Consider the following 27,671-nt stretch of genomic DNA (forward strand, 5'->3'; position numbering starts at 1 on the left):
CATGACTGGCAGACAAAAGTGAGTAGGATGCTGAAAATTGCTTCACATCTGTGACTAGTTTGACACTACGCTGTGACAGTTTGCTTGCCTCAGTTTTGTGTTTGTGTCTGTGCTCGTCAGTGGTGACTCTTGTTGTATATGCGCAGGGTAAGTTGTATCCCTCGGTAGATCAGAGAGCAGCGTTGTGTTGATTGAAGGTTGATTGTGGCTGATCAGTGATGAATTAGAACTTAAGTAAAGTCGACTCAGCATAGAAGTAGCCCGCTATGTGTCATGAAGTACCAAGAGTCTGCAAGAGTTTCAGTCATAAACTACAAAACACCAGAGATTTCACAGATTAGCGCACCTTCAACCAGAGAGGAGGATTTAATCAGTCTTTTGTCGGAAGGAAATCTGCAAACTCTCAGAACTCCATGACACGCCGTTGTCTAACCCTTGCCCCAACAGATCTGGCATTGTTTATAGTCGTGATGCAGTAGCGTCTTTTGTAGCGTACATAAAATCTATTTGCATTCTTTTTCCTTTGTGTTTCAAGACTATTTTTTAGTGCTCCATCTCTCGCCCCTCTGGTAAAAACAGCACAGAAAGAAAAATGCCGTTACCTCTTTTAAGATCCCTTTTTTCCATTTCCTCTCATCCCTGTCCTCATTTATCTCTTAATGTGAAGTCTCTTTTCATTTCATTTATCAAACAGCTCTAGCAGACGTTTTATTGTTTTATCTGCCTCTCTACCATTATTTATGTATCCTTCTGTTGTCTCTATCCCTTTATAAAACATTTTATTTAACCATTCTGTGCATTACTGCTCCTTCATTTAAATTTCACTCAGTCCCTATCTCCCTCTTCCGTTTAATTTAGCTTTGATTTATATTATAATCTTTCCAGTTCACGTTACCCTCCTCTCCCTCATGTTATATCTGTAATCCTTTATTATCTCTCCCTTCATTCCATCTTTTTCTTCTCGATGTTCTTCCATGCATGTACCAGTCGGTCAAACCACAGTGGTGTTGGTGGGAGTGGTGGGAGTTTGGATGAAGGCGATCGCCAACGCCTGATCTCAGATTTTGCCGAGCGAGCGATCGCTGCTCATCGTCAGTGCGTTGCTAACGGAGGGGTGCTCAACAAGCTGCCCAAGTCTGAGTCCAACATCACTTTTCTCTCTGATGAAAACCCCCTGACTATCAAAAACCCCATCTACCACGAGGACGGGACTTTGAGTAGCCCAGCAACTCTTGGAAGAAGTCAGAGGAGAAGAGACCTTCTTGGGAATTTCTCCCCTTCCAGGAAAGGTCTTCGAGACGCCTGGCTGAGGATCAGCTCCTCTGGAGGAGATGTGGGATTCGGCGCGTACAGTGGCAGCGACAGTGGATGGGGGTCTGGGGGTGGACACAGCTGGACTCTCCCTTCAAGGTTACATCGGAGAGACATGTACGACGCTTTGAGACGCCAAGTGGTGATGGATCCCGTTCAGTGGGAGCTAGAGCTTCTGAAGGCCGAATTCAAGGACAGTAAAGATGCCGGTCTGGATTCAGGATTTGACCGTGGGCTGGATTCAGACTTAATGGGAAGCCCGAGTCTGGAACCCAAGTTGACAGTCAAAGAACAAGCCAGACAGTTTGAGCAACAGGCGCTCCAGGAAATGAGGCAAAGGCAAAACAGAGAGTCACGAGGATCTTTGTCGCCTGATATCATACTTGCTATTTTCCCGGAGTCTCCTCAGCATCACAAGTACACCCCCACCCACAATACTACAACAGCTCAGGTCGTCAAAGAGGGTCCCCCGTGTATCATCATCACCCAAAGTGATGGAGGGACTCCTCCGCCGAGTCACAAGCCGACACCTCCTGTGCTGCGGCGCTTCGGGGCAAATTTAACAGGAAATCAGAGTGGGGAAGAAAGACTTGAGGTCCATTTAGAGGTTATCCCTGATCCTCCATCAACTCCTCCACCACCACCTCCAACTCCTCCATCCCCACCACCTCCACCTCCACCTCCCACATCTGCTCCTCTTCCTCCATCATCTCCTTCTCCGCACCGCCCTTCCTCCCCTCCTCCTCTCCCTCCTGCTTCATCTCACGCCAACCAAATAGAAAAGCAGACTCCTCCTCCACCTCCCCCGCCTCCGCCTCCACCTCCTCCTCCTCCACCTCCCCCACCTCCACCTCTCCCTCCCCCTTTCACGCCCTCGCTCTTGCGTCCATCCCCCTTTGTCCTACCTGCACTCTCGGAGATACCAGCCCTGCGGCCCGTGTCCCTCCGGCCGCCGCCACCGCCACCCCTCGCTGTGGAGCCCGACTTTCCCCGAAAAGAGCTGAAAGGAATCTTAAAGAAATTCCAAAACATTGCGGACATCGAGAAGTCGGTGGCCAACATGTTCAGCCAGATAGATCAGAAACAGGCCCCACTCAAAAAGGTCATGAAGAGCCGAGCCTCCATTGATTCTCTTGATTCTCTTGACTGCTTGGATGCGTTACTAACCGTAGCAGCAGGAGGAGGAGGAGGAGGAGGGGAGGGAGGAGACGGAGGTAGAGAAGAAGTGGGCGGAGGAGGAGAGGATCCTCCACCTCCACCTCCACCTCAACCTCCACCTCCACCTCCACTTCCAAAGATTCAACCCAACCCAAAAATGAACTCCATCGTGGAAGAACTCGAGAAACGATTCCCCTCTCAGTCTACAATGCTCTAGCCGATGCCTTTATGATATGGAAAGCACACAGAGGGGGATTTCTTAACATTGTTGCGTAGTTGCCGCGGAGCTGTCAGGGGACTGATGCTCGAAATAGCTCAGTGGATGCTGTGATGATTGGTGATTCTTTACCGTGCTCTTCCAACATGACTTCCTGTTTTCCACATAAGGAAAGAAAAAGAACTTGGCCTAATATGTACTTTATGGGTAGAAGAAAAATGTTTAATGTGATGGTACTTGTTGTGAACAAGAAAAGAGAAGGGGGGGGTTGAAACAGCAAGAAAGGTCACATCCTGCATAGCCCTAATGTATAGAGTGGGTCAGGGATGACGTATTTTTGTAGGCCAACCAGGATGTTAACATCGCCCTGGTTCCCTCAACAAAAAGCCAATGGGATTGTTCCATTGGGTTTTGGATTAGTCCAGAAAATAAGCTCTGTGGCAAACACACGTTTATGATACTTTCTAAAATTCACAAGTGGGGTATTTACTGATGTATTTTATGTTGCAGAACAAAACGTTAAAATCTCTAAAGCTTGTGTTAACCACAGACCTTATTTCAGGCTTCCAACTAAAAACCCATTGACTTCCAGACGAGGCAACCAGAAGTGCTAAATTGCTACCTCATCTCTGGGTTTTAGGACTCATTCCTGAAGCACTCTATTCTGTCATGTAATAGTTAGAAAGGGCTTCCACTCCCAGTTACTGTATTCTACTGTTTCTCTTTGACTAAAGGAGTAGTGAAGGACGAGGGGGAAACGATAATCAGGTCAAGTCCATTTTTAAATTTGTGTCCCCATTTCAGTGAACCTGAACTACGAGGAGGAACTCGAGTAGTAGCTGTTTTTGGAGGGCTAACTCATTATCTGCCACTGCCATTATTTTAGTTTCCCCACAAACAACATTTCTAGGACTTGTTTTTTAATTAACGCTGAGGAAAATTGGCTTAAATGGCTGCAGATGGTAGCTGTGAAATCAAGTGATTAAAAGTGGCACCATGTCTCCTGGTTAACTTTCAGTTTGACTGCTTTCATTACCACTTTACATCCACGCCAAGTAATTGACATTGTTGTCAACTGCAAATTATAATCAATCAAAGACACATGATTGTTGATGGGCCACACTTGTTGTTGTGAGAAGCTAATTACACTTTTTGGGGTGGCTTTAACACACACACCCTCTGGACGTCTTAACTAGTTGATTCTAGATGTAGTGGCTGTGAAAAGGGAAATGAAACAGAGGAGAAGAGAATAATGTTAAACCTGCCAACTTTGCTGGACATGAATTCTTTGTATTTTTTTAGCGTGGATAGTAATCGCTGTTACATGGCTACAACCACATGATCAGTGTCACACCCTGGTTTTACTCTGCATTTCATCAATATTCACTCTTGGGTAGTTACCTAGTGCTGTAACACTGTAATATCACAGATTATGTGTACAAGTACATAATCTATCTGCATGTTCCTATCTGTTCCTGTCTGCAAACATCTTTCCATCTTTGTTTAATTCGACTCAATGCACATCCGTGTATCTTTCTCAACACTATCTCTTAGAATGCACGTTTATATTTTACTAAATTGTTATTTCCAATTGCATTGTGCTACACAGTGGTGGAAGAAGTATTCAGATATTTTACTTAAGTGAAAGTATAAATACCGCAGTCTAAAAATGCTCCATTACACGTAAAAGTCACACTTTCAAAATGTTATTTAAGTATGATCAGCAAAACGTACTCAAAGTATCAAAAGTAAAAGTACTAATAATGCAGAATGGCTCCCTTCACAATGTTATATTTTTATAGAATATTATATTATTCTGTTTTTGTCACTAACAAATACATGATTTTAGATTTGAAGTATAGTACTGCATTATACTGTCAAATAAAGGAAGTGTTGTAAGAGTAAGTTTAGGCAACAAAAGCATTCTGGTTGAGTTTGGAGAGAGATCTTGGTTTTGGTTAAATGTTGATAATCACATTTTGTTTCAAGATTCAAGTCACTGTGGACTTTTTCTGTTTTGAACCATGATCTTTCTCTAACCTTAAACCAACCGAGCCTAAAACCAGGAAACAGTTTAATAATTCAGTAGTCACTACGAGCAAATATCGTAATGCAAGACTGGATGTTTTGGCAGAAAACAAATTAAACAAGTTGTCGGTAAACATTTTACTGATACTCTCAGTTCACTCTTGTGACTTATGTTGGTAGATACACTAATTAACATTTCCTCAGTATGTTGATAGGAAATGTCATCCTGCCATCGTTACACTTCCTTCAAAACATATTTGCTGTTGCAAATTAGTTTTATATAAACACAATTTGTAAGAGACTGGGTTGATCTTTTCATGTCAATACTTAAAGGTGAAGTCAATGATTCTAATCCAATACACTTTTTGTCAAATTCAGTGAATACCTCCTCTCTCGGTCCGCTAGCTGTCCGTTCTCTGTGTGCGCTGAAAAACAATCCGGTGTTCATACACAGCCCTGGCTCTGTAAATGGGAAACAAACAAAGTGGCTTTGACCGAGCCACACAACACTATTCCTTCCAGAACAGGGGTAAGGCCATGGATGTATAAAGAGAAAGGTAGTGGGCGCGAGAGGGCCGGTATATCCAGTATTTGTGTGTGTGTTGAGATCAAATATCATGTCCTTAAAGGTGGAATCGCTGACTCCACCTTTAAGGACATCAATGTGTTAAAAACCAACTCTAAATTGCAAACACAGACATGGTGAAAACATTCTTTAAGTGGCTGCTATCTTTTGTCTTTTTGTGTCCGTTCCACTTTCTTTCTGTCACATACTCATTTAGTTGGTAGTTTATATTCATGTTTTAGGTAGGTGCATAGATACAGTAGAAAAAAATGTCTAGAGTGATATTTTTATTCACAATATGTGCTACATTTTTATGATTTTTTTTCTATAGGGTTGTGTTGCTTCTTTTACCCAAGATTTACTTCATTAAAATCATTGTGCTTTGGGAAATAATGAATATGAAAAATACAAAAGGCTATCAACATGACACATTTTTCTCAATAAAATATGTGGTGCTGACGAAGACTATCAATTTTTATTTAACAAAAATTTAAATCACTTTGGTAACCATTTAGAAATTGCCCCTCATATTAACGTATACTGGTAGCTACTGTATTAGTGAGTACTAAATAGTCCCCAGTCTTGTGTCACGTTGACATTAGCACTAGTGGTACAGTAACCATGATAGAAACCCCGATCATTTACATTTGTCCTCAGGGAGGAGCAGAAGTGAAGCAGCAGTGCTTTAGGCATGTGCAAAGTGGAGCATCCACTGACTGACAATGCTGGCGTCTGTGCAGTTGTTTTTCTCTTGATGAAATTGTGCCAGAAAAGTATGCAGAGGTAGTTATGTACACAGCCTCCTACATCTGTAGCATATTAATGAGGAAATACTATGTTCCACTCACCTCAGATATGAGATACTGCGTTTAATGAAGGTCACACAGCCTCATCAGGTCAAAAAATGAATCTAACCACCGGAGTTACATTTAAAGATGTTTCCACTCATCCAAGGAGGTGCAGAGCAGAACAAATGTTTTTTATGCATTATGTGGTGTGTTTTCGGGTCCGTCCATTCGTACCATTCGTGTGAACACGATATCTCAGGAACGCCTAGAGGGAAACGACACAAACGTCTACTTGGAGTCAAGGATTAACTGATTGGAATTTGGTGGTCAAAGGACACTGTGACCTAACAAAAACATTTTTTGGCCATAACTCAAGAATAAATATGCTAATTATGACAATTTCACAGAAATGTCTAATAGGATAAAATGAAGAAGTGATCACATTTTGGACAGACATGTATGTAAACTGCAACTTGACTGGTGGTTGGAGGCATTCAACTGCGAGGCGGTAATACTTAACCTTGCATGGCAACTGGATTCTCGCGATTTCATGATATCACGCGAGAATCACAGGATCAAAAATGTCACACGACAATACTTCTCGTCAGGCTTCAAATAATGCGTTTGTGTACGGCTCGCCAGGCAACGGACCAATCAGAGTCTTGTGTGGAGCTACTGCAGCTACGGGCGTGTTTTAGGTGTTGTGAGTGAGACCTGAGACCCGGTGAGACGACACAACTTCCTCAAGAGGTTAGCGCAGATGCTGCAATAGCATCAGTTAAATCAGAACAGAAGAGTATTTCTTCATTGAAAGAAGAGCAAAGAACAGCACTGAAGGCGATGCATTCGTTTGATTTACAGATGGTTCATCCAATCGCCTGCCAAGTTTTTTGAAAGTGCCTGCCCTTTTCCAAACAGTTTCCAATGACGCCTTCTCAGATGGTTCGGACAGGGTCGGGTTAATGAATTCTAGTTTTCTACAAAAACAAAATACAAAACAGTACACTAAAGTAACATTGGTGTTCCATGCAGAAGCTTCCCATCTCCAGCTGTTTGTTTCCATTTAGGTGGGTTTACCATAAGGCATCGTTGAACCTCATGTGTCAGATGTCTTTGGAAAAACATGTGTAGCCATACGAAATGTTTGCCAACATCATACATCACACAAAAGTCTCATAAAGTGAGAAATAGTAATATTTCAGATCAGGTGCGACTGTGGAACTTTTCTACATGTTTTGATGTAGATTTCTGCCTTCTCAGACCAAATCGTATCACGAATGCACACACAGACCTGTCACTTTCCTGTTTGAAAGTGTATTTTTTGCGGCAGTCAGACTGGTTGATTCTTACTGTAATGTCATCTGTAAGTGCTTATACGATACGTCAGATCTTTTCCTCTCCTTTTATGAAATACCTGTAGCTGTTATGGAGCAATAGGAATGACATATCCCTCTCTAATTTGACCTCTGCGGTACAGTTAACCAGATATGGAAAGAAATGGCAGCCTTTGAAGCGCTGACATTACCTGAAAAAATGTCTAAAATGTACTTGCAAGTGTGGAATCAAAGCCTGTGGATATAGCTCTGTCAGCAGCCGATTTCACAGCCATCAGCTGAAACAGTTTCAACAAGTTGTCTCCAGACGCATATTGTCATCATGAAGTGACAGAATCACATCTGTCCCGCGAAACCAGCATGACACTAATGATCATATCTGGGCAATTGGATCAAATCATGATGTACAGCCAAATAAAACAAACCCTGATGCTCGTATCTGTGGTTACCAAGTGATGACATTATGAGAGGATTTATACCGTCTCCAGTGGAATCTACACAGCTGTTGTTAGGGCACGCACACACACACACACACACACACACACACACACACACACACACACACGCACGCACACACACACACACAGAGCGTTTGCAATTGTTCAGTAAAATTGGATCAAGCTATAAACCTTGCGTTGTTTAGCTGTGAATTTTTAAAAGGCTCAATCCATATACGTTAAGCATTAACAGACAGTCACACACACCCACACATATAGACGGGTTTCTGTGCAACGTCATCACAGAGATGCGCGCGCAGTTAGAGGGCAGAAAGCACGGCAGAGCCAAGCTGCAAAGTAGAGATGACAAGGAGTTGTTGTGCCGTAAACTGCAGCCAAAATCCAAGTTTCCAGTTTTATATCAATGTTATACCTGCTAAAGAATCGCTAAGGAAAGAGTGTCTGGTGTCACTTGAACGCCGACTGGAGTGTCAACCAAACAGACACAGATCCCCCAAATCAAATCACTCTTATGTTTGATCTAACGTTACCCATTTCATAACAGGTGATAATAATAAACAAATCTCCTTGGCTACTAATAAGTCATATGATAATGGTATCTGGTGGTCGGACTCTGCAAGGGTCTAGTATAGTCAACGAGAAAGTACAAACAATGTGAAATCAATGTTAATTACAATGGCTGCCAAAGCCGTTTTGCCCCCTGAATGCGTATGCACCCAGTAATGTTTGTATAAAAGCAACCCGTCTATATACACAAGAGCATTGGGCATAAACAGCAGTGTGAACATGTACACTTACACAAACACTCAGCTGCATTAAACAGGTTGCAGCAGGCAGCGCTACTGTTTCAGCTGACTGGGTTGGAAATGTTTTGTGTCAAGATTAGCTTTCAGATTACCTCGGTGTGCTGCACGCCGCTGCACACACTCACACACACTCGGTGTGTCTCGCAGACGGATTCTGCTTTCACTCTTGTTGTGTCTTTTTGCTAGAGAACAGACATCCCTTGACATCTTTGGGAATATGTTTTGTTTACAACTTTCAGCAAAGCCGACTGCATTTAATTGAAACTGAATTGAAAAACACAGATACAAGACATAGTGAGAGAGCGGCTGTCGTGTAATTGTACTCACAGGTTTGATCAGCGAAGATTATCATGGGAAATGTGGTCATTGAAGCAGCAAAATAGCTATGAGATGCAGCAAAGACAATTATAGTTCAACACGTGTGTCTCCAATGTGTGTGTGACCTATTAAAATGCTCTTGAACAACTTTCTAAACCTTAAAGGATAGTCAAGGCTTCACTTTCTACGTTGATTGCACAATTTTTCATTGTACCTTTTGGTGCCACAATAAGTTAGGGATAATGTGCAGCGAGCAGGTCATTGTTGTGAAATAAACCCGATAGAGCAATGCAGCATCGCGGTCCTGCATCGGTGTCAGGGTTTATTTCCCAACAATGAACCACTAGCTGTACATTATCCCACTTATTACACAGCTACTTACTTGAGAAATCAATGATTTGACACAAAAGCGGACCGCCAGAGTCTGACATCAGAACTGCGCCCATAGCAACGGTCTTTTATACATAACAACGGTCTGCTATAAAGAAATAACAGACTGTAGAACGCCGTGATTGACCAATCAGAATCGAGGATTCAACAAAATCGAGGCCATCTCCGCCGAAGATGCCGGATCAGAGGGGTGCCGCATGTAGGGTGTCCAAGGGGCTGGCTTTGCCATGTTATGATTTGAGCATATGTTTTATGCTAAATGCAGTACCTGTGAGGGTGTCTGGTTTTGTGTTGTTAATTGATTTCCAATAATAAATATATACATACATTTGCATAAAGCAAGCATATTTGCCCACTCCCATGTTGATAAGAGTATTAAATACTTGACAAATTTCCCTTTAAGGTACATTTTGAATAGATAAAAAATATGTAATTCATTTGTGGTTAATTGTGATCAATCATTGACAATCATGCGATTAATCACAATTAAATTAATTTAATCGATTGACAGCATTAGTTTACATATGGCAAGGATGGTCCACTGTACCCTATGCTGAAGGAGATACAAGAAAGGAAGCATTGAAGCACCTTTCCTTAGCATTTAGGGCTATGTAAGGGTCATTTCACTCAGTTAGGAACCTTCCTAAGCAAAAAAAGACTATTCGACTGCAGCCTTTAGTCTCGTTTACAACCTGTCTGACCTCCGTGTTTCTTGCCCCGTTGGACTTTGATAGAGCAATATAGCCGAGTTCCACGATCTCACTTTGTTGAGTGCTGTAGGTGGCCAAAACTCAAAATATGACCGCAATAGCTCATCTCTAAAGTTCTATAAAAATGTAATAAAAGTTGGAGTTTTGTTGTGATGTGGTGTAAATCTGCTCAGTATAGCCTTAGAAATGCCAAATGATTATAGCTCATAAGTGCTGTATAGATATAAAGCTGTTGGAAACTGGATCACGGCTATTTGTCTGCAACCGTCCTGGTCTCCCACCACATTTACAATACAAAGGTTTACCCTCCTTCAAACAGGTTTATTCTGGAAATGTGAAGAGACCTGGTTATTTTTGAAATTAGTTTCCACATAACATGCAAAAAATGAGAGGGAAAGGCTGAAATAGGTAGAGAAAGTGAAACAGGTAGGAGAAAAAGGAAGTAACAAATGAGTGGAGTGACAAGTGTAAAGGGCGAAGGAGCTACAGTAGCTCTGTGGGAGACGAAATGTAGAAAAAGAGAGGAGAAGGGAGTGTTATTGGGTGTTGTAGTCTGAGTCTGTTCTTTAAGAGCTAAGAATATTTCTCCGCTGTCTTTCTGTTTCTCACTACGAGACAAGGTGGGGAGGACACAAAGAGCGAGAGTCAATCATGTCGGATGTCTGTGTGTTTTTGTCTCGGGAGGACCTAATAATGTGTCTGTCAGAGCAACAAGGACGCAGCGATAGACTTATCTTCACACACTGACACATACACAAACACAGATCACACAATACACGATGCTAGGCATATACTGCTGGCAGCTATAATCTGGAGAGTATACACACATTTACACACACACACACACACGGTGATGGTGAAAAGGGCTATTTCATCCTAACCTGTAGTTCACCCAAGAAGCAGCCTTTTTTTTATATTAATCCATTCATCCCTCCATTCATTCAGCCTTTTCGATCCATCCAACAATATGTCCGTCAACACACACATTTTTTATTTAACCGGATAATAGTGTCTTTCTGAAGCACACTCATTCATTGACACCGAATGAAAGGCTACAATTTCTCCTTGGAAGTGTGTGTCTGTGTGTGTTTAAGAGGCACAATTATGTTCCCATCTGAATTTATCTAATGAAATGCTCAAGTGGTTTAACAATTTGTGTGTGTGTGTGTGTGTGTGTGTGTGTGTGTGTGTGTGTGTGTGTGTGTGTGTGTGTGTGTGTGTGTGTGTGTGTGTGTGTGTGTGTGTGTGTTTACGTGCCTGTGTGTGATTGCACTCTAATAACAGAGAGGAGAATCTGATGTGTCCTCTAAAAGTCACCATTTGTTGTTCTGTGATACATCTTCATTTTGCCAGCTCATTACCTTGGTTTCACATGACAATACATCCTGCTGGCAACATAGTTAAGACGCATGGGCAGAGAGATTTTGGGTTGTTTTTCTGTATTTATTTCTTTGTATTTTTCTCTTTTTTTCCTCCTTTTTTTTTTTTTAAAATCCCAGCATTGTTTATCCCTCATTGTTTCAGAGTCTTACTCTATGTCACTGTCTCTCTCAGTTCTTGTTTCTCTCCTTGTCTTGAGAGTCTTTGTTTGAGGTAGGTTTTCTCAGAACAGAAAGTCTTAATTTCACAGAACTGTAAACACCATCAAGCTTGTTCGTTCGTACTGTCATCAACGTGGCTGCTGCGTGGACCCAGTCTATCGAACTACAAAGCGAGGGATCTCTCTCTTTCCGTATGTCCTTCGTATATCTGGAAAAAAAACGTTCATCCGATCTACTCCACATTTGGCTGGTGTATTGCTAGGGAGCTCATGGAGTGTTTTGTCGAATATTTGTGCAATTTGGACCCATGAGACGCTCAATATTAATATACTTTGAATAAACAAGCGAATGGCGCTCTGTGCAGCAGCGGGGGCAGGGCTTCAGGGCTATGCGGACGAGCATGTCGTTTACAACCGAACTCTTATTCACTTCCCTGGAGGCAATGAGCGCCGAGAGGTTCTCGACAATGCTGCAAACAGCATTTCCTTGGGGCCAATAAGCGATCGGGCCGCTTCGACGGCCATGAGTGACGGGGTACAAGCCCCCGATAACGCTGCAAGCAGCAATACCGGGAGGCTACCGAGGCACAAGCAATCGGTTTGAACGGGCATTGCACTAGTGTGGTGAAATGAAGGATATGATCTTGAAGGAATAGTTCGGCATATTGGGAAGAAAACTTACTGTGTAGTTTGATGAAACTCTTGTCTGTGCAGCAAATATGAAACTATAATGGCCTTTTCATATTAGGTACGATTGATCCTTACCGTGCCTGAGTACGATTGCCGTGAACGAGATCAGCTGTTCTAGTGGCATAGCATCGTAAAACACTTCATTCGAACTCGACAGAAACAAAAGAAAATTAACCCAAACCTTCGTCGTTAGTCTTTCCAACAATCACCAACTCTAGTTTGGTCAAAATAAACTCTTATTTCAGTTTGATGTGAAAATATGCCGGCTCTACACTCCCCTGCTGTCTCTCTCTCTCTGCCCACTGAACGTCTCTCGTTCTTCGGAGACAGATCATTAAATTAACTAAATAAAATAACTAACAACGCCCGAACCTCTCTCCTGCCTTCCTGCTTTATCACCCATGGCTGTACAGTTCAGTTCAGAGGAGACCGGCGGCGTTGAAAAAAGTCTGTCCCTTTCACAACTACTCGCTGATTGCTAACGTTACTCGCGTTAAATAGCAGTCTACTTGCGTGTTTCGGTACAATCGGCTTTCACGTCTGATGCAAACCGTACTCGAGTACACATGATCCGTACTCAAGACCTCCTTTTCAAGTGGACTCAAGTACGGATCGACGAACCGCGCCCGAGTACAGTACGGAGCGTTCACACTAATCAAACAAACTGGACTTTGGGGTCAAGTGTACTCGGATTCGGGCCTGTGTCCCTGATGTGAAAACAGCCTAAGAGCCAGCAGATAATTAGCTTAGCTTAGCATTAAGAGTGGAAGCAATGGGAGAAACAGCTAGCCCGTGGTAGCTAGCTGATTGCCACTGGTTAGCCAGTAAAACACCAACTTGTCATTTGTTGTCTTACCAAACCTTTCCATGCATCATGTAGCCAGACATGTAAATATAATGTGACAGTAAATATATCATATTACAGGCTACACACAGCCATAAGTTTGTGTATACATGTATATGCTACAGCCTCCTGCTGACATGATTATACCCCTCTGATAAGTACTTGAGAGCATCCTCTTCAGACTTGTTTGATTTTCTGTCTTCACTTGATGTCAAACTAAGCCGAGAGTAATTATGGGCCGGACTTGAGCTGAAGAGAACACAAGTAAAGTCTCTCCGGGTGCATTCATGGTTGAGAAAAACCAGGCCATGCGAAGGCTCCTGTCTCACAGGAGGAACCGTCAAATATTTAGAAAGAATGTCAATTTGCTCGGCTGTAATGTTAGATCATTTTACTGGAATCCGTTTTTAATGTGGGAGCATGCAGTCCGTCAAAATGACTGACATGATAATTTTGGAGATGCTCCGATTATGATTACATTACCACATCCCTGCCTGTGAAAGCCATAATCCCTCCATTGGACACCTCCAGTAAACGGTCAAGTGAAAGACCATAATAATGATATTCTTTTAGGATCATCATCAGTTTTGATTATTACTAACAGGGGTCTCGAATTACCCACCCGGTGGCCGGATCTGGCCAAGACAATTTCAAGCTCCCCCCCGCATATGTCATTTTCAGTGCTTCAAAATCGGAGCAGAAATATTGGCTGCATGTTCTCTCCACCTGACACCAAAATGTCCTGTTTCTAAACCTAAAAGAACGGTTAACCAGGAGAGAGCAATTATAAGACCCCTGCCTTTTACAACAAATACAGCACAAAAGTTTAGTTTAGTTTAGTTTAGATTAGTTTTGTTTCTTTTAGATTAGTTTAGTTTAGATTAGTTTAGTTTAGTTTAGACTGGTTTAGTTTAATTTCGATTAGTTTCATTTTGTTTAATTTAGTTTAGTTTAGCATAGTTTATATTAGTTTAATATAGATTGGTTTAGTTCAGATTAGTTTTGTTTTGTTTCATTTCGATTAGTTTCATTTTGTTTAGTTTAATTTAAGTTTAGTTTAGTTTAGTTTAGTTTAGTTTAGTCTAGTTTAGTTTAGTTTAGTTTAGAGTTGTTTAGTTCAGATTAGTTTCGTTTCGTTTCAATTAGTTCCATTTCGTTTAGTTTAATTTAAGTTTAGTTTAATTTAAGTTTAGTTTAGTTTAGTTTAGTTTAGTTTAGTTTAGTCTAGTTTAGTTCAGTTTAGTTTAGTTTAGAGTTGTTTAGTTCAGATTAGTTTTGTTTCGTTTCAATTAGTTCCATTTCGTTTAGTTTAATTTAAGTTTAGTTTAATTTAAGTTTAGTTTAGTTTAGTTTAGTTTAGTTTAGTTTAGTTTAGTTTAGTTTAGTTTAGTTTAGTTTAGTTTGATGGATGTACCTTTAGTCTTCCTAAGGTCCTGAACATTAAAATAAAATACAGACATACAATAAAAGTACAGATAGACAATGCAGACAATCTATACAAGTGAAAAAGAAAACTGAGCTAAATGCAACACAAAGGTTTGATTGGAGTCAGCAGGGAGTACCTTGAACAAGTGAAAGCTTGGTAGAAAAAATGTTCATGCTGATCAGCTGCTCAACTATTTACCACATTATTCAGGGTTCTGTTGATTGCAAAGTGCTCTTAAATTTGAACTGACATCTAACCGTTCGTTTAGGTTGAGAGTATGCATCAGCACCGTGCCAGATTTATGCTAAACAGTGTGTTTAAGTACCCAGATTTTACATAATACATGCATGTTGCTTTCCTGATAATAAATAGCCCTGCACTCATGAATAAAACATCCCAACTTTTAATAAACTAGTCACAAATTACACAGTAACGGAAATATGGATTTATTATTGCTATTATTGATGTTATTATCCCAACATCTACGGTTCTCTCAACAATAGGATGAGCTCATTTGGGTTGTAAATGAGATATATTTATGAAGATCGAATTTACCAGAGTAAAACATCAAATGAAATAGTCGCCTAAATGACAGTGCAGGAATCGTTTACTGTAGTTTGTCAGCGTTTCTATTTTCTGTTTTGTCCTTTAGTCTCTTTCTCCCTTATATAACCCTCCCTATCTCTCCATTAATCTAAAAATACACACAATCCCATACATATGCTCATACACATCTTCATCATCTTCTTGCTTTCTTCTTGGAAACTGGGTTAAATTATGCAAAATGTAATATATTTCCAGCAGCCACTTCCATTTGGGTCTTGATTTAAACAACCTCAATTTCCTCCGCAGTAAGGAAAATGCACAGCAAAGTGCTGACGTGTATTAAAAGCACATCGGGAGGATTATGTTTAATGACAGGTTTTTCATGGTAATGTTGCTCTCTCTGTTTCTCTCTTTGATCTTCCAGGCGCGGATATGGACAACATGAGGTACGCGTCTTTCTCCGCATGCACGCTATGTAGTTGCATGTGTGTTATTTACTTCTTCTTCTTTTCCTCTGACGTCCAGTCGTGTCCTTCATTGTGTGTTTTTTTCCTCCTTCTATTCTTTTCTGTTTGATGTAATCAAACGGAGCAGCATGTAATCAGTGCTACAATTTTTTGTATCCTACGTCATTGACTGTCTCCCATGTCTGCAATCCATTGATGGCGCATATTAAAATGTAAAAACACAAAGACGCTGATATAGAAAGTCAACCAATCCTTTTAAAATGTGGCCGTTGGAGATGCAGAATACTGTTAATCTTTAATTATCTTTATTCCAAAACTGTATCTATGGACATGCTGGGAAATGTGACCAGATTATTCTTCAGTATGCACCACAACAATGATGGTAATACAAGCACTTCTGTTTAAAAAGTAATCCATTTGCACACAACTGACTGCATTTGATTTCAGCATATACATTTTGAAACTTGTAAATATTTAATTTGGAGCTGAAATTGACTTCCAAAGTGATATCCTCTACAACAACAGTAATACCGACTCCCACAAAACTGATTGACCACACCGAATGAAAACAAATACACAGACGGGATCCTCTGCATTCTGGCGATATTGAACAAAGTATTGATTTTACGTTTCCAAAATAGATGTATACCATTTCGGGGGACAGCTCCTAAACTTCTTCCATTTGTCTTGTCTTTCACCGCTTTTCTTTCCCTCTGGCAGACGCAACAACTTCTCCGACCTTCTCTGCTCAGACCAGAGGTACTCTGTCTCTCTTCTCTGAATACTTCTTTGCTGTGTTTCTGTCTGAGTGTGTGTGGGTCTGTGGAAGTGCAATCAGCGTAATTAGAGGTGGAAAAAGTCTGATTTCACATGAGGGATGTGTTTAAAAATAAGTATGTATATATGAGTGTGTGTGTGGAGATAGATTTGTGTGGGTATCTCTGTGTGTATGTGTGGAAAGCTTCTAATGATGGTCTGTCAATCTAACAGGAGTTATCAATGGAATCTGGCATCGACCCCGGTCAGGACTACTACACTCAAGATTATTACAACTATGAACACGGGTTTGTATGCACATCCTGCATATCACTTTTTGTGTATGTGCATGTTTGTTTGTCAATAATCTTAACATACTGTACTTTTGGATGGTTTCTCAGTTGCTATTTTTTATGCCGGAGGCGTTATGTTTTCGGGTTGTCCATATCTCAGGAACGCCTGAAGGGAATTTCTTCCAATTTGGCACAAACGTCCATTTGGACTCAAGGATGAATTGATTAGATTTTGGTGGTCTAAGGTCACTGTGACCTCACATCCACCCCATTTTCGTGATATCTCAGGAACACCATGAGCGAATTTCTTCAAATTTGGCACAAATGTCCACTTTGGACTCGAGGACGAACTGATTAGAATAAGGTTTCTGTGACCTTACGTTTGTCCCATTCTCCTGAAAGCAATATCTCAGGAAAGTCCATAGGGAATTTCAAATGTCTAGGAAGAAAATGATAAAGTGATGACATTTTGGACAGACACGGATGTAAACTGCAACTTGACTGGTTGGTAGAGGCATACAACCGCGAGGCGGTAATTCAAGTTACTCTTATACTTGATGATTTTACTCAAATTAACTCATAGAATTAAGCTAATCTGAGAAAAACAAATATATGGTAGTTGACAAAAACAACCTCACCATAAGGCCCATTTAGCAGCTGTTCTGGAGCTTTCTATTGTATCACATGCTTTTCCTCAGAAGATGAAGTTGCCCAGTTGTCATGAAAATGTAGATGTTCAAATTTCCATTTTTTGGTATAAAAATGTGATATCACGGAGGACAAACTACTAGCATTTCACTTGGCTCACATCACAACAGACGTTCGCTTACGCATTTCGGCATGGAGCCTTCTTCAGAGCGTTTTGACGAGTGAAATTTTAGTATTTCGTCCTCCTTGTTTATAAATCTGTGATGTGCTACCATTTCACATTTTTATACTTATTGGACTTTGGGTCTAGCACTTCACACTGAACCCCGCTGTTGAAGCGCAACCTCCTTTACCAAAACATCTTTTGTTGTCACGTAATGAATAATGATGGAACACAGTTCATTACATTGGTGATTTTGCATACATATATGTTTGCCATATCATGATACTGGCATAAATCTATTTCAGAATATATCCTTATTGATATCATAATACAGATTTCAACCATATTGCCCAGCCTTAAAAATCATATTCCCAATATAATTATCATTTTGTCAAAAATAGCTCAATTGGATTTTATCGACCCCAAACAGTAATCAGTCACAGCTGTATAAACAGCAATGTAGTAGTGGATGAAAAGTGATGTTTTGCAGCGTTTTATTTGTTTACCTTGCAGTGTAGTGAATGCTGTATTTACCATCAGTGACACACACTAGAAAAGATACTGAGCAGAGCGCCTTGGTAGCTGAGTGGTTAGCGCCTGACATATAACCGCAACCTTCGATTCTGGCCTTGGGACCTTTGTTGCACGTCACGACCCTCCTTCGCTCCCCCATTTCTACTCTGTCAAATAAAGGTGAAAATGCCGAAAGAATAATCTTTAAAAAGAAATAATGAAAAGATACTGAGGGCAAAGAAAACACACTGAGGGCAGTGAATACACTCCACTATGTTTCATCTCTGACCTCTGACCTCAACGTCGATGAAAAACATTTCCTTCTACACGAGTCTGGAGTTCTCTGCATGCACTTCATCCAGCCGACCCTTCTGTCAACCTCAGCGGCAGCTGCTATGATATCGAGCCGACCGTGTCAGTCACACAGTGAAATCTTGACACCGATGACCTGCCTCGTGCCAGCCTACTCGCACTCACGTGTGGTTAATATGTTTTTGAACCACAGGAAGTCAAAAGAGGGAAAGGGAGGGAAGATCTGACAGTGATTTTTGTTCAAAGTGTGTAGGGGTGTGCATGTACTGTAGATGTGTGTGTGTGTGTTGTGCCTGTTGTTGAAAAAGCAGGAAGTACTGTATAGAAATGGCAATATATTGAAGCGCACAGAGATACATTGGATCAAAGCGTTCATGAACAAGATCTCCGAGGACTTATTGCATCCCTGCCAAGTGTGTGTGTGTGTGTGTGTATGTGCGTGTGTGTGTGCGTGTGTTTCTGAAAACCCAGCCTGCCATCTGTGATGCATTGTGTAATTCTTATTTTAGCTGCAGACTCGCGGGAACTTGATTTTATACACCCACCCACACTCACCTAAATACACAGTAGCAGACACACACACACACACACACACACACACACATAAATTCTCTCATGGCAGACACGTTCATTCACTCACTCAGAAATGCTCTCTCGCTCATTCTTTCTTTCACACACATGCACACACACACGCACACACACACACACACACACACAGAGCTAATTCTCTCTGCCTAGCGTTGCAATACTGTAGCAGCTAATCAGGCAGCCAGCCGTGGAAGCAGACAATGGGCCAGATGCTGTTGGCTTAGAGCAACATCCACAAACTCATGTCTGACTCTGTACGTACACAAGAGCAGGAAATCAGACTTTGTGACCCGGTGGGACTCAGATCTAATCACTTTATTTGTCGCAGTTTGTAAATGAAAGGTGCAGGACTTTTTTTTTTTTTCTCAAAAGACTGCGCTAACAACTGCTCAACCCGCCTCTCAGGACACGGACAAAGTTTTCATGCCCAAGTTCTGGCAACAGCTGTTCCAGTGTTTACTTTCCACAGCTACACTAATCCATTTGGAAGGATGTTTCGTAACCCTTTGACCTTTTCTTTCATCCGCCTTCAAAAGATGAGATCAAAATGGGATTTTCTCTGCATGTGGGAATGTAGCCATCTGCCATTGGCGCGATTCTGATTGGATTGATACAGATGCTGGAAATAACTTGAACCATTTCTTGCACAGGTCTGATGTTTTGATGCGCGTCTGAAAACAAACAAACAGACAAAACAAAAACAACAAAACAAGCCAGATTCATGTTGCCCTCTAGACAAGAGTAAAATACCCAACCGTACACGTCACGGAGCAATAGGGGATTAAATCTCGCTTTTCCAAATTCGTTATTGGCGTGGGTGATGAGCAGTGTGACTGTCAAAAAAGCTGGAAGGTGCTGAGTTAGGGCACCCACATGAAAAAATATAGGATGAGGAGAGTGAAATCTGGCATTATCGGCTCAATGGAGATGCAGTTTTCATTTTATAATCAGAAGCAGGACAAAGGTGAGAACAAAAAGAGCAGCTAGTTTTAGGCAGGGTGCATGAAGACATTAATTGCAAACAATATTAAAAACATGGTTCAACATTTTAGGTGTCTTGCAGAGTTAGATAAGAAGTTTGATACCACACTTGTGTTTCTGTACGCTAAATATGAAGCCAAAGGCAGCAGCTAGTCAGCTTAGCATATGACTGGAAATTGGGGGAAATGGCTAATCTGACTTGGTCCAAAAGTAACAAAATCCGCCTACCAGCATCTCTAAAGCTCCTTAATTAAAATGTTATATCTCATTTCTTTAATTCGCACAAAAAACAAAGAATATAATGTTGTGGTTTTACTAGGGGTTATGTGCTGGACTATTTTTTGATAGTTCCTGGCCAAGAAATAAGCTAATAGTCTCATGGTTCCAGCTTCATATTTCATGAGCAGCAGAGGTCGAGAGCAGTTTAAGGCCTTTGCACAGCAAGTCCGTATTTTTTGTCCAAAATTCTTGCACGTTTAAAAATAGATACAACCTCACGTTGTGTCAATCACACCGACTCCGAATCTTTCGTCCGTCATTTCAGTTTTCGGAACAGGTTTGATTTTTTTGCGTTTTTTTTAAAAGGCAAAAGAGGGTTGTTTGACTACTCAGAGCCACCGTCCGTGCAAACATCATCATCCCTATATCATCTGATTAACATTCACTTCGTCCTCCCAGCACAAAGCACTTTACGATAAAGACATAAAAGAGCACAGAGATGCAGCATTTAAAGATAGATTGTCACAGGTGATTGCAAAACAGCTTGGAATCAGGGACGGGTTGCAAAATAAAGGATGTATGAAAGATTAAACAGTAGTGATTGTGCTCTACGCAGATAAACGATAGCTTCTAGCTCATGTCATTCATTCATTAGCCCCATTTGGGACTAGCGCTATCCATTGCGCCCATGTAATGAATTCAGTGTTTAAGGCAGGAAGAAATTCTTTGTAACATAAGTCAACATGTCACAGGAGTCACAGGATCTGTTTACTGATCTGGCCTCACTTTGCCGCTAATAGTGAAACTTTTCCCAACTTTTAGTTTGGCTGCACTTCGAATGCAGAATCAAATGGCCCCAGTGCTTTGAGTTCAGGAGCAGCCGCCACAGCTTTACATAGACATTACATGGCAGCTCACCACAGGCTGCACTTCACCGCTGCTCTGGTGTGAATTCGGCATCAGTCCCTAGTTTGTGTCAAGCTCCACAAACATTCGGTCTCACACTTCCCATAAAGCGTTTTTCTTTAGAGCCCCTCTGCCTGGTAAATCTTTCAATCCCCTCACTGACAGTGTGTAACGCATGCTTTCTGTTCAAAATGTGTGGTGTCGAAGACCATGCTGAGATTACTCAAGTGACATCACTTGAATATCTTTTTCAAAGCTCACTGCAGAGCCACAGAAAACAATATAATTGGTCAATTGTTTTTACAGGCTTTTTTAGTATTTACCACAATTAGTAAAGATAGACTCCCCCAATTTAGATTTAATTAAAAAGAAAAACTGTTTTGAAAACAACAAACTCAAAATGCCTAATCTTGTCAGCAAAAGCTATGGTCCTTTGAAAAAATATGTTAATTTCCTCTGAGTAACTTTCTTTTATTTGTTTCACTTTGAAACAAAGCCGTCGATTAATTCAAGCCGGCAATTATGAAACTGAGCAAAACACATTTCATTTGGGCATCAAAAAGTGGGCTTGTTTTGTCATCCAGTGACTATTAAAGCATACAGGACTAGTACTCTTTGTCATGTGGAGGCCCCTCACTGTGTGGATGTGACACACACACATCTACAAAAACACACCATCAGGTCTTGGCTGTAACGCCGGTGATTCTGGCAACTTTGAACTGCACGAAGTGATTCTCAGTTCATGAGTGTCCCCTAGTGGAGACATGGAGAGGGTTAGGAGTGAGAATAGAAAAGAAAGGGAGGAAAGACTAAAGGGAAGAAGGGAAAAAAGACCATTCTAAGCAAAGAGTTACTCCAGACTTTAACTAATTTGATTGTGTATGCACTTCAGTTTGCGGGTTAATGACTGTGAAATCCCATAAGTAGGTTTTAATGGAAGGTTAAGACTCATTACATTAGCCTGCAGAGGCCATACTGTAAGGATTATAAGTGCAACATTTATGACATGGTCTTTCTGTTTTGACCCTTCCTTTCCCTCGCCTCTAATTTCCCAAACACACCTCCACCCTTTTCCTCACCCACACACATCAGTCATCCACTTGCCCTCGTCCATTTGTTTATTACTTGGCTACTTAATGTAATAGGAGGGCAACTTTTCCGACCGGTTGAGCAGAGTGATTACACGGGGCAACTTTTCTGTACAACTCTGGTACGGAACCAAGCCAAAGGACTTCCAGCAGATTTGTTACTTTAATCACACGGGGACGTATTGTTTCCAGGATAGCATTTGAAAAGATGTGTTTTTTGACCCGCTAGCTCTCCGAGTTGCTTGCCGCAGGGCACGGAGCCCAAGTGGTGATGCACAACACAGCTTTTTGGCCGGGGGAGCCAGCCAGCGCTCCCGGCAACAGGCGAAGTGGGAGGACAAAAGGGAGGAAAAATTGATTCCAGTGTTTTCTGCTAACAAAATGTCTCCTGGCAACAAAATGCTCCTTTTGTGATTAAGTCAGCTTTGTTTAGGCGAGTCATTAGACACTGCTTATCATTGGAGTGAAACCGCAGCGTTGCCCTGTGTGTTATTGCTTTAAGTGGCTGTGGATAAGCATTAGTGCAACAGTTTTGTTATTTAAACGCAGCTCTCTCTGCTGTCTTCACTTCTGTTTGCTGAAGCTCTTGTACAAAACCACAGCTTCCTTTTATTTATTATTATTACACATAGCAAACAATCAGAAAAATAACCCTTAAATTATATAGCAGTAAAATTGAGAATTTGCCATTTCTGCTTTGCACAGCTTCTTGTTGGTTATCTGTAATGCTCTCTCCCTCTCTCTGTCCAGGTATGACCTTCCTCAGTACGGCAGTCGCAGGAAACTGATCTCACCCTCCGCGCTCTATGATGAATATGGAGAAGTGGTCGTTGATGACGACGGCAGCTACTACTACAGCCCACAGGAGTCTGACGGAGAGGTAAAGACAGAAAATACTGCAGAAACAGAACAGAAACCCCTTAGGTACTCACTAACACAGGCTAGTGCCAGCATCCATGGTGTGTAAAGAAGAAGAGAAATTGTTGACATTTATTGATTTTGCATAATATTCTAATAGAGACAAAACAGAAATGCGGTGAAAGCACTGAATCGTATAGTTCAGGCAAAAAGTGTTAAAGGGGAACTACGCCCATTTTCAGTATTAATACATGTTATTCCTAATGTCTAAGACAGTCCAAAAATATTAGTTAACATGAACACCTCTCTCCCAAATCCAAAAACTAGAGCGGTAAAACTCAAATTAGTGATGTCATAGGGTATAGACTGTGGATCTGCTCCATAAACAATGAATTAGGAGAGCTGTTCTAGATGACACTGAGAGCACCCAGGGGAATGATCTGAGTATATGGGTACATTTTCTGCTTCACAACTGAGAACACTACAATAGAATAAAGCTCATTTGGGTAGCAGTCTCCAGTTCATTGTCTATGGAGCAGCTCCAGACTTTATACCCTATGACGTCACAAGTTTGCGAGCCAGTGGGGCACGCTCATATGCACGAACATGCACTAAAAGCACCGGCCCGGCAATGTCAACAAAGCGCAAAGAAGCTCGGATTACAACACACACAGACTTTCTTGAGTATTAGGTTGAGAAGATGTTTTTTGCAGTTTAAATGTTGTTCCTTTACTAATTTGTTTTTATTTGGTTTTGGACTAATATCTTCATGACAACAGGTGAGGAGAGTGTTTCAAGGAGGTAGATTAGCCCCACACCTTGCCAACCTCCAGCCCCGTCCTAAACCTTCTCATGGTCCGTCAGGAAAGACCCCAGCAGCCCCGAGGACTGAGGGCGACAAACACCAACCGTCAGAAGGTGGTACAGCCACGAGCACAAAGCCTAAGGGCTCAAGCATGGCCGCCAGGTTGAAGGCCGTGATGACAGCGGGCACACTGCTGTCCGCTGGTAGTAAAACATCTGGACAACCTCCGGCCATCCACCTGCCCTGGAAAAAAGCCAGAGTCAGGCCGATGGAAGAGGGGGAAGGAGGTAGAGAGAGACCGGAGGAAAGAAAGATGGAAAGAGTGGGAAGGGGATTTGAGAGAGGAGACGCAGGGAAAGGAGAGAACAGAGTTGGAGGAAGAGATGAAGCAACAGAAAGAGGGAGGGAAAGAAGAGAAATGGAAACACAGGGAAGAAGCAACAGAGTTGGCATGACAAACAATGGGATGAGAAATGCTGTCGAAGGGCATCGGGGAGAGCTCCCTGGCCACTTTGCCAGCCTGGACGGCGGCGTGGTCATCGATGGGAGTTATTTCCAAACATCCGTCGAAGCCAGCAAACCGCCGCCAGTGAAACAAAAGCTGAGCGAGGCCCTCAGTCTTATCTCCCTCACCAGAAGGCTCCAGGGACCCGCCAGGGTGGGAGATGAACGGTGGAGCGACGGAAAAAGCTGGGACAGAGGAGAGGATAACAGTAGGGAGATGTATGGCTCCTTAGGAGATATGAGCGTTTCTGCATCGGTGTCTGAGAGAGCCATGGGGGAGGAGAGGAGGAGGTGGGAGAGGGAGATAGGAGATGAGAAAAATTCCTCCGAGGTGTGGTGGAAGAAGAGAGAAAAGCGATTTCGCGACAGTGATTCGGAAACAGGAAGTGGCGGCAAAGAGTCTCCATCAGAATGTAGTCCCTCCGACGCCAGTAGCCCCAGCTCATCTGTTACAGTCGAGCACGACAAGACCGAATCTGATACAGAGACAGAAAGGGACGAGGGAACTCCCGACACAGACGGAGAGACAGACGAGGAGGGGTCAGAGTCTGAGAAGGAGTTGGAGAGCGAGGATGAACGGAAAGAGTCGAGCAGAAGTAGCAACAGTATTAGTAGTAAGAGTAGAAGAAGCAGTGCCAACTTAAAGAGAGGAAGCACAAGCAGACGGCGAGAAAGAAGCAGCTGCTCCACAAACGGCAAAGAGACGGATAGAAACAGCAGCAGTGACTCTAAAAGTTCGAGATATTCAGGTTCTAGGCCCCAGAGTTCTAGACACTCCAGTTCTTCTCATGAAACAATCGAGGAAGAGAGCGAGGAAGATGAAGAATCAGGAGAGGAGGAGGAGGAGGAGGAAGGGATGAAAAGCGTAGGATCACGAAAGTCTTCGTCGAGCAGGCGAGCCACCAACCAATCGGGCATCAGCTCGGGTGTGATGGACACCTCAGATGTCTTGTCGCCCATCATCGAGGATACAGAGGAGGAGGAGAAAAGCAGCGTGGAAAGAGACGAGGATGAAGAAGAGGGGGATTTTGAAAAAATTAATCGGTCGATTGAAATGCAGATGAGGCCTTAGCACCCCCGTCCAAGATTAAATTCTTTGCAACTAAGTAAGATCTCGGTGAAAATGCCTGGATTGGGTGTGCAGTCATTACCTGGGTGGAATTTATTACTGTAATCTCTCTCTTTTTTCCTTGTTTGGTGTGATCTACATTCACAGGAGTTTAAATTACCTGCATGTCCTCTGCTGCCCCCTCAAAGTATCTCTTCATGTGGGCCTTTGCCTTTTCATTTTGCCTGTATCTTGAATCCCCTTTTTCCAATCAGCCTATCCTCCTCTCTCCTCTTCTTTGTCCGTCTCTCCTTCCTTTATAACAGCTCTCCTACTCTGACACAAGAAGTGGTGGACTGGTTTACTTCAGTAGATTTTCTCCTGAGCTGACTTGTCTCATTTTTCCTTTTGTGAAAGCTCCACTTCCAGCTGCTTACTTCTCTGCAGCAGCTCAAAGACAGTTATTCACTGACCTTTCTTTGTTGCATTTAAGGTTCGCTCAAGCTGCCTACATTAGTCATTTCTTTTTCTGTGTACATCATTCCCCCCTGTATCAGTCGGTTCCTCCGGTACCTGTTATCTGCAGGGGAAAATATGCTTTCTTTGTAATGGTGAACATATTCTTCCTCTATACTATCAGGGTTAAATGGAAATACTTGAGGGTCATATAGTTATTTTCACAGCAGCCCTTATCTTCTTCCAAAGTGTGTGTGTACAGCAGTGTTTGCTCTGACCTAACATAGAGGAGATTCTACATATAGTGTTTTGTGTTATAAAGAGTTACATCAAATGTGGATACATTTTATTTTTAAAAGCATTTCCCCAATGCTTTCTCCTTTTTTTTTAAATTTAAAATTGAAATCAATAAATCACTGTCCTACCAAATGAAACATCTGGAGTGAACACTGCTGCACTGACCTGTCTTTGCTTTGCAGTGTGTTTGCAGTGGGGGTGAAAGTGCTACTTTTATTTTTTATTTCTTGATTTTACAGGACAAACATCTTAAAGGTAAAATTGTCACAAATTACATTTGGGCTTACAGAAGTGAACATGAATTGAAGATTTTGTCTCTCCTGACCTCTAGTGGTCCAACTTCTCACCTTGCTGCAGTAGAAATGTACTACGGTTGTTGTCAGTGCCCTGATGTCACTGTCCAGTGTGGTTCACATGTTTTAAAGCCTTTCTTAAAGAGGACCTATTGTGCTTTTTCCCTTTCCTTTAGTGTGTTATATAGTTTTTTGTGCATGCAAAAGGTCTACAAAGTTATAATGCCCACAGTCCACACCAAAGGGAGTTACTTTCCCCCATAGAAACACCTCGCTCGCTACCTAATGTTACATAAATGAAAGAGATGGGGGCTTGAAAACAATTTTAATTACACTGAAAAAAAATTCTAGGAAGCTCAAAGATGCGTCACTTAGAAGAAGCTTTTAAAGAGGACCTATTATATTTATTTTCAGGTGCATACTTGTATTTCGGGTTTCTACTAGAACATGTTTAAATGCTTTAATGTTCAAAATATGCTTTATTTTTCTCATACCTGCTGTGCTGCAGCTCCTCTTTTCACCCACTGTCTGAAACACTCTGTTTGAGCTTTTGCCCCTTAAAAAAGCCCAGTCTGCTGTGATTGGTCAGCTGGCCCACTGTTGTGATTGGTCGACCGAACCAAATTCTTTAGACTCCGCTCCAGCTCTGCTCTAACTAATTTAGTTTGAGTGTGTGCCAAACTAGCCGTTAGGCAGGTATTATGCAAATGTGTTACTTGGTGACATCACCATGTTACGGAAGAAAAGGCGGGACTTCAATCAAGGCGTTTCAGGCAGTTCAGGAGCAGTGTTTCTGTGGGGGAGAGTAACTCCCTTTGGCGTGGATTTTGGGCTTTATAACTTTGCAGACCTTTTAAATGCAAAAAAACGATATGACACACTAAAGGAAAGGGAGCACAAAAGCATAATAGGCCTCCTTTGATTACATTTATTTCAGTGGAAAATGTGTGACAGGATAGAACAGTGATGTGGCTGTAATTGTTTTTTTGTCTTAGAACACAAGGTGAAAAAAGGTTTATAATATGTACAATATGATGAGACTGTGCCACAGCAACATTTTTGCCTGGTATCATCAGTGCACCTTGTGTTTCTCTGTGTGAACGGGGCTCAATAAGAATAGATAGTGAGTCTTTATTAAAGAGCACAAATTAATTCCCTCAGACTCAGTGGCAGAAGTTTAATGACATTATTTTTGTGTTTTTTCCAGCCCGGCAATAAAAAACGTCGGATCAAGTTGGTGTTGGACCGGGAATATGAGACCAGCTCCACCGGTGAGGACAGCATGCCGGAGACCCAACGCAGCCGCTTACCCACCACCCTCAACAGCCACGCTAACGTTAACGGCAG

The 27,671-nt window shown here is 41.9% G+C and overlaps 1 protein-coding gene across 1 annotated transcript in view; it reads left to right on the plus strand.

Moving 5' to 3' along the window:
* LOC141758408 (protocadherin-15-like) overlaps positions 1–27,671 on the plus strand; it is a 210,314-nt gene extending 182,643 nt beyond the window's left edge. The window contains exons 35-40 of the mRNA XM_074619772.1: positions 15,554–15,575; positions 16,317–16,355; positions 16,587–16,660; positions 22,814–22,943; positions 23,701–25,336; positions 27,532–27,671. Coding sequence (XP_074475873.1) covers positions 15,554–15,575; positions 16,317–16,355; positions 16,587–16,660; positions 22,814–22,943; positions 23,701–25,302 — 1,867 coding nt within the window. The 3' untranslated portion in view covers positions 25,303–25,336; positions 27,532–27,671. The remainder of the gene's footprint in view (positions 1–15,553; positions 15,576–16,316; positions 16,356–16,586; positions 16,661–22,813; positions 22,944–23,700; positions 25,337–27,531) is intronic.

Source organism: Sebastes fasciatus, chromosome 20 (genome assembly GCF_043250625.1).
Source record: "Sebastes fasciatus isolate fSebFas1 chromosome 20, fSebFas1.pri, whole genome shotgun sequence".
Taxonomy (NCBI): domain Eukaryota; kingdom Metazoa; phylum Chordata; class Actinopteri; order Perciformes; family Sebastidae; genus Sebastes; species Sebastes fasciatus.